The 16930-nt window shown below is 35.7% G+C and overlaps 1 protein-coding gene across 1 annotated transcript in view; it reads right to left on the reverse strand.

Annotated features, from left to right (window-relative positions):
• The window catches only part of LOC138701610 (zinc finger protein ztf-16), a 51269-nt gene extending 34428 nt beyond the window's left edge, over positions 1-16841 (reverse strand). The window contains exons 1-2 of the mRNA XM_069828676.1: positions 16732-16841; positions 8520-9229 (exon numbers count right to left, since the gene is read on the reverse strand). Of these exons, the coding sequence (XP_069684777.1) occupies positions 8520-9202 (683 nt within the window). The 5' untranslated portion in view covers positions 9203-9229; positions 16732-16841. The remainder of the gene's footprint in view (positions 1-8519; positions 9230-16731) is intronic.
• Positions 16842-16930: the final 89 nt, after the last annotated feature.

The following is a 16930-nucleotide window of genomic DNA, read 5'->3' on the forward strand; positions in this document are numbered from 1 at the left end:
ATTTGGAACTTAGTCGATGTTTATAATCCAGATGTAATAACTGGGACGGAATCATGGCTTAGGGAAGACATAAATGATTCGGAAATTTTTAGGTCGGATTATAGGGTGTTCAGAAATGATAGAAGTAAGAGGGGAGAAGGAGTTTTCGTTTGTACTAAGATAGAAATAAGTAGCAATCTTCTGTGGATACATGAGGAAGTTGAAACATTAAATGTTCAGATAAGAAATGGGCGGGAAACTTTAGATGTATTAGCATGTTACAGACCATCCAGTGAATTAAATAATTTAACTATGCACAAACTTAATGAATTCCTTAATACAGTATCAGAAGACCAAACCGTAGTAATTGCTGGGGATCTAAATGTTCCACAAATTAACTGGAAAGGGGTTTCAGGTACAAATTCAGATGCACAGACCCTTGTTAATGAATTGATCTGGCGTAACGGTTTCATGTAGGTAGTAAATGGCCCAACTCATGACAATGCCCTCTTAGATGTTTAACCTACTAAGACCTGTTTCTCTCTTTGTCAACTCTGAAAGCATTCATAAAATAAGTGATCACAATAGTGTCACATTAGAAATCTTCTGGGAAAACACAATAAATCCGACATCAAGTCCAGTGTCTGTCTGGAACTTCAACAAAACTGGTGTCCATGAATTACAAATGTTTCTACAACAGAAGCATGATGATTTTCTAGGGGTAAAGGAAATATGCAGAATGTGTGGCATAAATTTAAGAGCATAATTTTCGAGGCATTAGTAAAATGTGTACCTTGTAAAGTCATTTTAAAAAATCCGGATCCAGAATATTACACTAATTAGGTATATTCACTACCTAAAGAAAAAGGCAAGACTTGCATTTAGTAAACGTAAGTGAAGCCATGAGCATTGGGATAAATATGTCGAATTAATTAAGAAACTTGAATGTGAAAAATGGATAACTCAGGAAAATTTTCTAAAAGAAATTTTAAAAGAAGATGAAAGTAATAATTGAAAACAGTTTTATAATTATGTATACAGGAGAAAAGAAAAAAATGAAGGGGTAGTGCTTTTACGAAATCAAAACAGAGAAAGTATAACTGATGACAAAGAAAAAGCCAACTTATTAAATTCGTATTTCATTTCAGTTTTCCAAATAATAATAATAATAACAATATTAATAATAATAATGCCGCTGATAGGGGTGGTTGTGTTACAGAGTGTGAATGTGAAGCAAAACTGACTTTACAATAACTTCCAAAGGGGTTAGAGAGAGACTAAGGAAATTAAAAAATCGGAAGTCTCGAGGACCAGATAGTATTGCTACAAAGATTCTTAAATTAGGTTCTGAGACCATAATTCCATACTTAATGCGTATATATCATGTTTCCATAAACAATGCAGCTATTCCATGTGACTGGAAATCAGCTATAGTGGTACCCATACATAAAGGTGGAAATAAAGTAGATGTCGGAAACTGCAGACTGATTAGTCTTACATCTGTTACATGCAAAGTCAAGGAACATTTGATATTGGATTACATTCGTCACGTTCTAAATGCGAAAGACTGGTTTTACAACCGCCAGCATTATTTTAGGGAAGGCTTCTCATGTGATAGTCAAATTACGTCGCTGGTTCAGGATCTAGCTGAAGAGATAGATAAAGGCGGAAGAATCGATGCAGTTGTGATTGACTTTTCGAAAGCATTTGATCTGGTGCCACATGACATATTAATAGATAAGTTAAGTAGCCTAAGAATAGATAAAAGACTGGTGTTATGGATCCAAGAATTCTTAAAAGGTAGAACCCAGAGAGTTAGAGTAGGTCATGAAATATCGAAAATTGGGAATGTAAGTTCAGGGGTGCCACAGGGTAGTGTTCTGTGGCCATTACTCTTTATAATATACGTAAATCAAATATGAGGCTATTTGCAGACGACTGCATTGTCTATAGAAAGATTGGAAGTAGTTCAGATGTGGATGCTATTCAAACGGACTTGAATAAAATTTATAACTGCGCGTTAATGCATAGGATGAAAATAAATAGTTCTAGAAGTAAATCTATAACATTTTATAAAACCCAAGAGTTTTTGTACATTTCCAGGTCATATAGTTTCTTTTGTACAGACTGTATTTAGAAAGAATCCAATATAGGGCAGCTAAATTTGTTAAAGGTAAAAGATGAGATGGGAATGATACGATAAAAGAACTTAAATGGGAAACATTGGAAAACAGACATAGAAACTAGAATAACATCATTGTACAGAGCACATCTAGGTCAAAAAGCATAGGAAGACATAATGGCTTGGTTAGAGAAGCCAATGTACTATGGTAGGAAAGATCATGAGTTTAAAATCAACTGTAGGAAACAGAAAACAGATGTAGGTAAATTCTCATTTTTAATCAAACTATAAATGATTGGAATGGCCTACCTGCAGCAGTCTTTGAAGGTTGTCCTTCCTTAAGGAGATTTAAAAATAAATTAAAAAGTTGTGTATAAAGTGTAAATTAAAAAAAAAAAAAGAGACGTTACATTACTTAAGGTGAGATATATTTACTTAGCCTGACGAGTTATTCCCTTGATTTGAATTGTAACTTATTTTAAAATAGCTTGTAAGAGGGTCAGTTCAGTTTAATGTAGTTCTGTTTATAAGTATGAATAAGGGTGTAATTGTTTATCTTATTTGAATTGTTGTATCAGTGAAGTGTGGTGAGTCAGTGAAGTTATGGTTTACGATAGCAGTGAATAGTTTCGATCAGTGATAATTTATAGTGTGTTCTATAGTGTCAGTGAAATGTGGTATATAGTGTCAGTGAAATGTGTCATAGTTCCAGTGCAGTGAGTGAGATGATAGTGGAGTGAAAGGTTATCAGTATCAATGTAAAACTTACGTAGAGTCTATATATATGTGGGTTGTAATAGAAAATTAGGTTCACTTATTAATTAGGTTATTTTATGTATTATTATTAATGTAATTACTGTGTATTATTTGTATTGTGTATTATTTTATTGTGTGCAATTAAGTTACCACTGCCACTGGGTGTTTGCCCACTTGCAGTGTAAATAAATACATACGTATGTGTTTTGGTACCAAGGTCCAAAATTTGACAAAATCAAATTTGCCAGAACAAAATATAATTATTTAAGCTACTTTGCCTTGATTTTTATATTGAAGCTCTGTGTCAAAAGCTGTCATGTTTTTCATTTGAGGACCCCATTGTCAAGTCACTTGAAATGTTAGAGCTAATGAAAAGCAAGCAGCAAGCATCTGATCACTGAAAATTAACTACTGAAATATGTAACTTGTGACCCATTTCCTCAACACTGCCAAAGAGAATGAAATCCTGCTATCAGACTCTGAATGGAGATTGCTTTGTAATACGGAAATTGAGCGTGACAACAGCAGTGGAATTCAGGAATTTTGGAATTGTGTGAGAAACTATATGCTGATTCAAAACTAATGTTTCCTATGTTATCCAAATTTTGTTTGGTGCCTTTTAAGTCTTCCTCATTCTATTGCAGTTGTAGAACGAATTTTTTCTACAGTTGATTTCATGAAGACTAAAACTAGAAACAAACTATAATCTTTTCGCTGTTAGAAAAATCCTAATGTAAAACAAGCATTTGGCTGTCATACCCGTGATTGGCTATTAGTCGAAACATTCATGCAAAGCAGGAAAATATAGTTCCCTATCTGAGGACCATAACCTTGTACTTATTTTAAAAGAAAATTTGAATTTTAGTATGTAAATACGATAAAACATAAAACTTGACTCATGTTTATGTCATGTAAAAGAAATGGTACGTGTATATTTGTTAGGCCTACTTTAATGAGTAACAGGAAATGTTTAGTATGAAACAGAATGTACAGGAGTGGGTGGGATCACGCACTGAGAATTGGTGGTGCCAAGCTGCGGCCAATCAAGTCTCATTTCACTCACGTGCTATTGTTTACTGTAGGATTATTCTAACAATGAAAAGATTATAGCTACCAGGACAGTGTGTGTGTTTTACACACCAAAAAGTTAAGAATGCCACTGAGTGTAGATGAACAGATGTGGTGCCCGTGAGGAGAGTCTTAAGCCTAGTTCACAAAAGTCTGATATGTAATAATAGACAACAGAATCACAAGGATTGGGCAATGGATCTTGTAAATCATGAGCTAATTTGTAAGTGGTGGATAAGAGAATTAAAATCTTTAACAGTACCAAAGGGAAAACACTCAATGACAAGAGTTAACATCTCAATGAAGTGGGAGCATGGCAATGTATCTTGCAAATCATGTGCTAATTTGTATGTGGTGGTTAAAAGGATTAAAAACCTTTAACAGTACCAAAAGGAAAATATTGAATGACAAGAATGATATCTCAAAGAAGTGGGGACTGGCTTCTACATTTATGAATTATATCGAGGAACAATATTAACTTTTAGCACCTAAAATTGCGGGCTCTACTCATGAGTCAGTCTGAGTGTTACATGCTCAATGTTACAAACTCAATGGTAAAAAAACACAAAAGTGACATGTACAACAGTGAAGATCTAGATGCCAAGATTGTAGTGTGCATGAAAGTGCTATTATTAGCAATTTTATCTGCTGTAAAATCACTGAGTGGAAAAAGGATAACATTCCAGCACTTTCAATTAGAATGCATAGTTTATTTCACTTAACCAATAGGATTAATCTGGCTGTGATTTATGGTTCATGAATATTCATGCTGAAGATTGTGATAAACCCTTGGAATGATGTATATAGGTATGCATGTATGTATGTGCACTTGTGAATTTATTATGTGTGTGTGGCTATCTCCGTTTATTTTCCATAATTTTGGAATATTATCCTTTTTCCACTCACCCATTCATTTAGATATAACAATTCGGACATTATGTTAATAAATATTACTATGACACCTTAGTTTTTCTTAAGACATAAATGTCTCAAGGGTATTTTGCTGAATGCAGGTGAGATGTTGATACAGAAACTTTTTTTTGTTTCAAGTTCCCGTCCATCATCATCATCATCATCATCATCATCATCATCATCATCATCATCATCATCATCATCATGATTATTATTATTATTAGGTCTTCGACTTTGCACCAACTAAGACCAGACATGGATTAAATGAACTGATACAAAAAATTAAATAATATTGAAACTGCACTAAAGTAAACTAAATGAACACTATATCTGCCACGAAAATGAGATTTAGAAAATCAGCAACCACAGACTCTCACTAGGTAGTAGTATCTCAATTTATGAACTAAACAGGTGGTCAGGTTTGAGGTGGTTGGGGGGGGGGGGGGAGATGTCGTTCGGGACGAGAACAGATTCAGAAGAAGAAAGATTTACAAGTAGAGAAGCAGAATCAAGTATTTCCGTTCACATATTTTTCGAGGTTTCAGACCTGTTTGTTGTATAGTACAAGCATTTATCCGAAAAAAAAAAAAAAAAAAAGGATTTTGTGCATCAAAATCACACATACGTGATAGTATCAAAGAATTTTAAAATAAGACTTACTTACAAATGGCTTTTAAGGAACCCAATGATTCATTGCTGCCCTCACATAAGCCCGCCATCGGTTCCTATCCTGTGCAAGATTAATCCACTATCTATCATCATATCCCATCTCCCTCAAATCCATTTTAATATTATCCTTCCATCTACGTCTCGGCCTCCCCAAAGCTCTTTTTCCCTCCGGCCTCCCAACTAAAACTCTATATGCATTTCTGGATTTGCCCATACGTGCTACATGCCCTGCCCATCTCAAACGTCTGGATTTAATGTTCCTAGTTATGTCAGGTGCAGAATACAATGCGTGAAGTTCTGCGTTGTGTAACTTTCTCCATTCTCCTGTAACTTGATCCCTCTTAGCCCCAAATATTTTTAAATAAGACTACGTGAACAAAAATGAAAACAAATGAATCTTCATTTTCTTCTTCTTACATACATTCAACCAGAGCATAGAAGGCAATATGATCTCTATAAGTTTTAATGCTCAGCATACCTTTTGTGGTGTATTGGTGCAACCTGGTTACATCTGGTAACTCCATTTAGCAGAATGTGTTCTAAGGTCTCAGAACGGAAGATCCTCCGCAAAGATTTTTGGAGCTGTATGTATTAATAATGAGTGGAAGATTAGAACTAATGCTCAACTGGTACAACTTTACAAAGCTCCGACAATGATAAATGATACAAAAGCATACAGGCTGAGATGGCTGGGACATTTGGAAAGGATGAAAAACCACAGAGTACTGAAGAAAGTTCTGAACACGAAACCAGAGAGAAGCCGATCAGTGGGATGTCTGAGACAGAAATGGCTTAATAACACAGAAGATGACTTGCGCAGTTTGGGATTCGAAATTGAAGACGGTTGACTGCATTGAGAGAAGAAACAAATGGTCAATAAAACCCTGTCTCTCAATGGGCTGAAGCGCCAGAAGTGAGGATGTTCTGAGGTCTCGTCTTTGAGTTTGCGTAAGTTGCAAAGGAAAATTAAACTGAATTAAAATCTGTCTCTTGTCACCAGACATTTGCAGTTCTCTTGATATGTTCTTATATGGATAGATAAGCCCTCAATTATTGTAGATACTCTTTCTGATAGTGTTAGAAAGACTAGTAGACATCTAGAATTTCTGAGAGACAAATTACTTCATAGTAATTCATGGTACAATAGAGTAAAGCATAATTTTCTTCATGAGTGGAAAGTGATATTTCCATGAAAGGATAAAATCGATTTACTCTTGTTTTGCATACAATATTTTATGCATTGCTGATATCTGAACCAGAGCAGGTATACAAGAAAATTTTAATTTTAAATTGTAGGTCTATTTTTGATAAAGCGTTGGTTGTGAAATGATAAAAGAATAGGAATGTGTGAATTTTATTTTCGGTATTGTGTAGGTTGTCAAAGAGACTGTATTTTGTACGTTGTCAAAGAGAGAGTATACTAATTTAAAAGTTTTGATAATGACTTAAAACTCTTAATTAGGCCTAACTCTAAATTAAACATTTTGATCACACAACTTTTAACACTACAGGGTGCCCCATAAGTCTGGAAACATAGGCCAATTACTGAAAATGTTTTTTCTTTGTCCAAAGAACAACTGAGTCATGTCTTTAACTAAAGAGGAATGTATTCAACCGAACCTGCTTATTGGCGGCCATAGTCACAGGGAAGTTACCCGTGAATTTAATGTTTTGCATCCAGAACGAGCGCCAATTACACACAGTTGTGTGGGAAAAATCATTAAAAAATTCATTGAGATAGAATCCATCAGTGGTCCACTACGCATTTGTCTGCGATGGATTCCGTCTCAATGAATGTGCATAAATGGCACTCGTTCTCGGTGCAAAGCATTAAATTCATGGGCAACTTCCCTGTGACTATGGCTGTCAACAAGCAGGATCAGTTGGATATGTTCCTCTTTACTTAAATACATCACTCAGTTGTCTTGAAGACAAAGAAAAAACATTTTCAGTAATTCGCCTATGTTTCCAGACTTATAGGGCACCCTGTACATTACTTCAGAATGTAAAGTATATACATGTTTTCGCGTGTTAATTAACTAGATCACTTTGTTGACTAGTTTCAGCCTGGAGGGCACCTTCAGAAAATCAAAACTTCTAATTCACTGCTTAGGATGAAGTCATTATTTAGATTGCTAAGGATGACAAAAAAAGAGCAGTTTACGTATCAGTAATGCATAAAAAATTATATATATAGCAGTACCTTTCACAATGGTTATTAATTTAACAGACAATATACCTGAAGCAGTATAATGCAGGACTATATCCATTATTGCAGAAGCTTCCAAAATTCCCTGCATATTCACATCAAATTTAAATGCTACACTATCAAGTATTAAAACTAAGAATTATGCTGCTCTTGAATATTATGTATCATCATCTGTAATTTTCCTTACTACAAAATGTCTCACAATTCTTATAAAGTTACTCCATATCTCCCACAACTTCAAAAAAGAGACAGGGGATTTAAGGAAATCCCAATGATTGAGTGAAATGTTTATACTCAAATTGAAGCAATAGAATACATTATCTAGCTACTTTCTTTAACACTGTACTGGTATTCAGGTATACACATAATCCGTGCACCAATATTTCCATGAATATTGAGTAGAAAACATTGAAGCACATTAAATAGAGAATACTGCAGAGCACGACATACTGCGTAGAAAACCACTTATAGGTTACTTCTGTTTCCACAGTATCATATGTGATGTCATTGTATTAAAAGAAAATGGGACAATTTTATCCATATAGTGTTCCGCTTAAATGTTTCACAATAAAAAATCAAAATATATGTTATATAACAACTTCTAACATAAAATAATGTACAATTTCAATGACTAATCAATAATGAAAACCCTGAGGTGGCACTGAAAGAGTGGTTAAGATAACCAAATTAATAACCATATTCCAATCAATTTCACAGTCTTCATTCATATTATAAGTATTTCAAATCTGAACACTATCACAGGAAAATAGCTACGTAACACACTAACATTTTTCCCAGGCTCACCTGTTGAAGAAGTGGACCCGTAAGCTCTTCATAGATCCTGCCCTATAGCTGCACAGTGGACAGGACTTGATCATGTCATTTTGTCCCACATGCTCGTTTTGGAAGTGAGCCCTCATGGCAATCTGGCGTTGAAACCCACGATTACAGATAGGACAATGATAGGGCAGCGTCTTTGTGTGAGTAGTGAAGTGTTCTGCCAGATGGTCTTTACGGAAGAATCTCTTCTGGCAGACCCTGCACTCATAGGGTTTCACTCCTGTGTGCCGCATTTTGTGGCGCCGCATGTTGGCGCCATTTGAGAACTTCATATTGCACACATCACACTCGAAGATTTTGCGGTCATGGCCTCGATGTGCCTCCCCAGGGACAGAAGGTTCACCCTCATTCCCTGTGCATCGCGACAAATGTGTAAGGAGTGCAGCCCGTGACAATGTCTCGTAATTGTCACAACGTTCACACCGGTGCACCGGGATAGCACCATCACTGGAGTCATAGTTGGTGTTCAGAGCACCATCTGGACCACCTGATGCTAGAGGACTGCCCTGTCCCCCAGATTGGTCGGCCTCATTGTCCTGGTCACCATTCTCCTCGTTGCTATGTCCACCCTCGTTCTGAGTGCCTGAATCAGCCTCATTCTCGTTTTCTGGTGTTCCATCTGTGGAGCTCCTATCTGGCTCTGCCATTCTCCGCCTTCTCACTCTGCCCACAGCCTGCCAAAAAGTGTGATCATCTTCATACACCAATATTTCTACTACCATATCTTCTAAGTCAGTTATAGATTTAAACATTAAGCTAAATAGGAGAGAATGCATTTCCTACCAATTACCATAAACAATAACATGATGAGAAGCACACACAACGATGAACATTACTGGAGAGAATTTAGTTTATATTGGACAATATAGAATTTAGTGATCATGGTGTAGCCAATGGTGATGTGAATCGAAAAAGTTATATATATATACAAAAACACACTCACACGAAGGTTGGGGCAGAAGTCATGGCAACTATTTTTTTTCAAAGTTAAGCAATGGTATTACGAGATGTCATGTCTTCAGTGAACTTGGCATCCATATTATGTGGTCGCATCATTAGATGGCAGTATGATGTATGGTTATTGCAATGTGAATTAAAGGTGAATCAACTGTTGTGCAGTGCATTCATAGTAAAAGTGCATGGTCGCATCACTAGATGGCAGTGTGATATGGTTATTGCACAGAGACCAATGTTATGCGTAATGAAGTTGTGAGTCAACCACCGGGTACAATGGGTGTAAACTGATGGGTTTTTTTAGAGAGGATGTGTGTGCTGTAATGCTATGCAATAATAAACGTGAGTAGCATGATAGTGTATCATATTGGTCATGGATGTTTGAGCCCTGCCCTATCCTACTAGTACACATATCCTGCCCTTTCATTTGCATATTTGAAAATTTCGAACAGCACCCGCATTCTCAAAAAAAAAAAAAAAAAAAAAAAAAAGTTGCAATGACTTAAACCCTAACCTTCGTGTGTGTGGAAGAAGTGACTACTGCATTTGCTTCCTCTGGTGAGACCAAGTGTAATTTTTACCAAAGACAATGATAAATCAAATATTTTCAGGACACTCCCAGTTCATCTGCTATTATTTCATCAATATTCTCCGTTATTGTGTTTTTATTAAAATTCATATAGAACTATTCAAGCTTACAAGCACAAAAAAATTGTTGATACAATCTCCATTGTTAATAATGATTAATAAACTGAATTGATTACAAATGTAGTTGAAGTATAGGCTACAATAGAGGTGTATGAGAGTGTGTGTATAAATAATTGTATCTGTGTGTGTGATTATGTACTACTATATTAGTGTTGCTTTCAGTCAACTGTCCAAAGACAGGTTTGAACCTCATAAGTGACACAAATAAGGCATTACTCATGAAACAACTAAGCCAGGAGATAATGGGGTAGAGTGGTCAGTTTCTTTTCCCCTTCTTTGCATACATTGCTGACTAGTAACATATTATTAGGGTGACCAGAAATTTCTCGACAAAATAGAGTATAGGTACTTTATGCCTCGGCAAAGAGAAATCAATGTCCTCCTGTGCATGAAAAAAACAGGTGAGTGCGTATAGGCCAATTTCGCACTTCTTAAACACCAGACTGGAAAGTCGATGAATTGATCATACTGGGAATGATGACCACAAACTGCTATCACGGACTCCACGCTCTCCCAACTTAGTCCTTTGCGACCTTTTTGTGTGTGTGGGGGTGGAGAGGGGGTGTGTGAAGAATTCAGAGTTTGTGCCACCATTTCCACATAATCTGCACGAATTCTGAGCTTCATCATTAACATCTTTGCTGAAATTGACAAAAATGCTACATTGAATGTGGGACCAACTTTATTACAGAGTTGATGTGTGCAGAGTCACTAGAGGAGAACATATCAAGTACCTGTAACATGTCAAAAAATTTGGTGGTTTTTCTATGTAACTGTACAGTTTCGTGACCATATGTTAAATAATATACGTACAACGAATCTTTGAAACGCCTTCAAATGTAAACACCCCATATGTAAGACTGATAACACCTGACCAATAAATAAGCACGTGGATGCAGAAGTTGATCTTATTGCACCAAGTAACTTTAAAATTAACTGAATGGCTCATAACGCATTTAAATAAACTTACATGACATTATGATTAACTTTTAACTACATTTTGTGCAATGTATTTAGAATTTAAAAATTACAGGACATTCAATTAGAAAATACGTGGAAAGATGTAAAAGATAAAGAAAAGAGTAATAATAGGGTATATTTTTAGAGAGAAAAGAGTATTTGGACTTTACAGAAACAACTGTTCTTCCTCTGACACATATCGTTAAGTGAGATGCATTGCCTGATAATTGATGTACATATCAGTCAAAACCTCAACCCGAAGTTTATATTAGTGTGTAGAAGGTTATTTTGAGCTGGAATGCACTAGGCCTATTTCATATCATAAACTCAAGCTTTTTTTTAATAAGACACAGAATTCATAAACTCACAATTTTGTAACAGCCATGTAAACACCAATGTCGGCTATTAAAAGGGAAAGTTACAGGTTAGGTCCATTTAGTTTGTTATTAACATACCATAAATATTTATATTTGTATATGTTACACTAACCTCTCATTTTAACACATTACTGTTTTGTTTAGTCGAAAGCTGCAAAAAAAAAAAAAAATCAAGATATTACTGTGGAGGTTCGTAAATATGACAAATTATATGACAATATTTGCAGCTGCAAGGCAGCGTCAATAGAAACTTTAAAGTTATTGAAATGTAATGGAGATTTAATGTATACAGACAATATAGGTTATACAGTTCGTTACTTGTAAAAAATCAGGATAATTTACAATAGTAATCTTGTAAAATTACAGTCATTAAACACATGGAAGAAGAAATGAAAATGTTTCCATTTGAACTAAATGAAAACTAAAGTGATTTTCCTTGAATATTTCATTTTTACGTCAACAGTGTCAACTGTCTAAGTAACAACCAATGGAAATAAATTATTAACTCAAATTGAACAACGAACACTGCCAGATGAAACAGAGTCCGTCTCTGGTCTGTGCATCTTGCAAGACAATTTTTTGTTATATCAATGAACCATCTGCCAATATGGTGGTGTAATGGTTAACACGTCTGTCTTGTATTAGGGAGGTCCGGGGTTCGATCCCAGGGGCGAGCTATCCTGACTTTGTTTTTCGTGATTTCCCAAGTGTCTCAGGCAAATGTTGGGATAGTACAAATTACAAGGACCACGATTTTCTTACTTTTCAATTCTACAATCCTTCATAACAATTCCATATGCCATCTTGTCACTCCAGTGACAGACCAGTCATCTGTCTGAAAAGTATCGGAAGTGGCTGAATGTATTTTTTTTTATTTGGTTATTTAATATTGCTATATCAAGTACTAGGTTATTTAACATTGATGGAATTGGTGATGATAGCAAGAAGGTATTTGGGAGATGAAACCAAGGATTCGCCATAGAGTACCTGACATTCGTCTTATGGTTGGGGAAAACCGAGGGAAAAAACCAACCAGGTAATCAGTCCAAGCGGGGATCGAACCCGCACCTGAGTGCATCTCCGGATACTCCAGATAGGCAGGCAAGTGCCTTAGCCGACTGAGCTACGCTGGTGTCTTCTGAGTGTCCTCTCCTGTATTGGGAGTAAAGAACATATGAGACTATTGCTGAAAAGAGGAAACACCTAGTAAAAATAAATAAATACTAAATAAAAACATTGTTACCAACGTTCGAGATTGTGTGTAAGTACTTCGGCTATAACAAATACTTACATTTATAATTACCGGTAAAAAAGATAAAAGGTAAAGGAATCCCCATCACACGCCATTGAAGGCATTTGGGGACATGGAGGTAGAGCACCATGCTTTCCATGACCTTGGCACTAGAATGAGATGGTGTGGTCAGCACCATGCTCTGACCACCTCTTACCCCCGGGAAAGACCCGGTACTCAATTTTATAGGAGGCTGAGTGAACCTTGGGGCCGCTCTGGAAGTTTGGCAATGAGAAAAATCCCATCACCACTTGGGATCGAACCCCAGACCTTCCAGTCCGTAGCCAGCTGATAATTACCGATACTATATAATAGATGCTCAACATGACATATAGAAGCTTCGCACTATGTTTCCCGAATCTTGTAGAATTCTTCAAGTGAAATGAGGAGTGTTTGTGGGAAATTATATAATTAAGTGCCAGAAAGTCTCAATCGACTTTTTCACGTTTTCATGTGTTATGTACTATTGTTAGTACATACTGCAGAAAAAGATACAAGTGCCAAGCAGTCACATCTGGTTTAAATAGTTGTCCAAAGGAGTGCGCATGGAATATCTCCATAATAGTTTTTTTTTTTTTTTCATTTTCTGAAAAATTTATCATCTAGCACTCATTTGTTTCCCATAAACACTCCTCGAATGTTAATAATTTCCAGGAAAAAATAAATTCTTAACAAATTAAGGGTAGGCTATTTTAAGAAGACACAAACCATGACTCACAATTACCAAACACTTCACGAATTTTCGTATTCTTTGTACTCCAAAAAACGATTATTTTGGTCAATGACGTAGGTACGTTAACAGCTGAAATGATAGAATGCTTCATCACTAAAGAAGATTAAAGTTTGGTTTACAAAGTTACCGCAGATGGACTATTGATCACCTAAAAAATTCACTGTCATACTTTTTCATGAAGATCACTTGGTATAATGTCCCTTAAACGAAAATTAGTTGACCAAAAAACTCAATTTCGCGAGACATTTGACTGAATTATTATCGTTTTGTTTGTCGCTGAAGGGACTATTGACTACGCCGGTGCATAGGATAAAGCTGCAGTTGATAAAAGCAGAACCCTAGCAAAAGGAGACACCTTGTATGGCAACAAATATTTTAAATTCAGCGGCAAGCTCAAATATTGACTTGTATAAATACAGGGTGCTTCAAAAGTGAAGGTCAAGAATTTAGGAATGAGAAGTAAGAACGAAGAGAAGCAAAAAAGGTGCAGTAAACATGGGTCCGTAAATTAACCATTTTGTTCTGGTTGGGGCCCACTAAATACTAAGTACTAATTCCACGAAAAGCAGTGAAATTTTATTAATTTATCTACACGAGAGAGTAAAATTCATAATTTTGGCTCAACACTACAGAAATGTGACTGAACATACACGAAAAAAACTTTTTTGTTTGAACAGTGAAGTTTGTAGATAAACAAGGTACAGCATAGTATAAACATGTTAACTGAAGAATTTTACAACAGGTGTTCAAAATGCTGACTATGCACTTGAATGCATCTGTCTAGTCTTCTCCACAAAGATCCGCTCAAGCAATTCGGAGTCATTCTTCATTTGCTGGAAGGTATCTACAATCTTATGTTGCAATTCTTCAGGTGTGGTGATGTCTGTTGTGTAAACTAGGCTTTATGTATAACCCTATATACAAAAATCCATAGGATTTAAATCTGGTGATCTAGGTACAGGTCCTCTCTACCTATCTACCATTCAGCATATCGTCTCACACTTAGAAGGAAATGGGATGGGGAAAGTGTAGCATACATACAAAACATTAATGTTGCTGCTTTACTGTATCCAGGCGCTCAGTTCACTGGCAGCCCCAATGAGCAAAAAAAATTGCATTATCTCATAAACGGTTCATTTTCGGACCCATGTTTACTGGAACTTTTTTGTTTCTGTTCGTTTTTACATCTCATCCCTAAATTTCTGACCATCACTTTTGAAAGACTCTACATACACAAGAAACTGAGGTATATACCGAAAAATACACTGTACTGTATAGAATTTATATTCTACTTATAATACATACTTATGCATCAATACAAGCGTTATTGCCTGAAAACTCGCGTGTAACCTTTCAAGGAAAAACTGTAGACTAAATTAGTAACTTTTCAACTGTTACAAATGTTTTTTTTTTTTTTTTTTTTTTTACTGATGGCAAATACTTTATTTACGTAATTCACCCATATTAAGTCAGTTATGTAGACTAATTTATTGACAGAGTTGTTGCCCAGAGTGCACCATAGAGGGCCTCAGGGGAACTGGAGTTCCTGCAGAAAATTCCTGTTACCTGGACCACAAGCTTACCCAACACAAGTTATAAATCGAGGGTACACTGGGGATCGAACTTGGGTCCATAGGATTATAAGCCCAGCGCTCTAGCCACTAGACGACCACCATGGTGGCTCACTTTTAGAAATGTTATAAGTTAATGCTAATTCTGTGGTTCCAAGACAAAAGGTGATATGTCAATTTTTGGCGAAAATGAGATTTTACGTTATGTTATGCACCCTGATATTATCTTTATTGTGGCAAAAGATGACATATATCTAACCTACTATTTTCCTCTCTAATCCGTTGTTATGAAGAAACATATTATGATTTTATATAGGCCTAGTCGTTCTATCTAAATTCACGCTCCAAAAAAAAAAAAAAAAAAAAAAAACTGAAAGAAATGACGTCATATTTTGCCTTGGAGGCATAAAATTACACTTAATGTTAATTTTAAAGTCTAGGATTCAAGAAACTGTTTCATTCAAGAACATTCAGAGTCATAAAAAAACTATGGTTTATTTAACGACGCTCGCAACTGCAAAGGTTATATCAGTGTCGCCGGAATTTTGTCCCGCAGGAGTTCTTTTACACGCCAGTAAATCTACTGCCATCGACCTGGGCTGGGTTCGAACCCGCAACCTCGAACACAGAAGGCCAGCACTATACCAACTACACTACCGAGGTTGACTTAAACATCATACCAAACGCTCATTCCAAGTATATAGGTCTACATGATAAGAAAGCTTTTATACTACGTACTGAATCTATCTTACTGTAACCTGAAGAATATATAGGGCAGAAATAAGATTTCACCGTGTACATACTGTATAACAATAAGGGTACATGTGTTTACATAGGTGTACATCGACGACGTTACAAATTAAAATAAACTTATAGGCTTAAAAATAAACTTTTATGTTAACATACGTCAATAACAAAAATTTATATTAATAATTAAAAAATTTCCTAACTTACCTACCGTATATATTAATTTTTTTTAACATCAAGGCAATTGTATTAAACCACAAATTGCTGACATTCCATGTGACTGATTAGGTTATATTAAATATATTTCAGTATAGTTTACCGTTTGTTATTTGATCATACTTACATTAAAATCTAGGGAGCAAAATCCTTCATGCAGATAATTATGCTAAGCAAGATTATTAGAAACTAAGTTAATATTCAAAGTTAACATCACAGTGAAACAGTCAATATGCAAGACCACAGAAAACATTTAACCTCAATTCTGATGCTATAATTTTATTTTATATCATAAAATATTTTACATGCTATACACAATACTTATGGAACACATTACTTCAAAATCCTAACCTCTACAGAAATAACGACATTATGTTCAATGTATCTGAGTATCAGAAATCGTTTTAATTTTGCCGACAAACTTTCCCAATGACATGTACACGTTTCGCCCTATTTCTTATTAGGTCTCTTGAAGACCTGGATTCCATTTCCAGGTTGCAGGCAGGTGAAAGACAGCAATGGGATAGGCCTACAACGGGACTTTGAACTCTAATTTTAAGTGTAGTAGCATACAAGACAACAAATAATTCAGAATTACAAACCCTCCTTTAATACTTACATATCCCCACGAACGAACAAGTTTTCAGTTCATTCATTTACAAACATTTTTCAAATAAAACTGCCTAAACATTCATGACCGCATTAATTCCAGTGACCTACCGGAAGTAGGAAGTGTTACAGGTTGTAAATTTCCGTTCGGTTTCTCATACGGCCTCTTAGATTCCCAGGTGTAGGCTTATTAAATCTCTCATTAAATT

The sequence above is a fragment of the Periplaneta americana genome, chromosome 6, assembly GCF_040183065.1.
Source record: "Periplaneta americana isolate PAMFEO1 chromosome 6, P.americana_PAMFEO1_priV1, whole genome shotgun sequence".
Lineage (NCBI taxonomy): Eukaryota > Metazoa > Arthropoda > Insecta > Blattodea > Blattidae > Periplaneta > Periplaneta americana.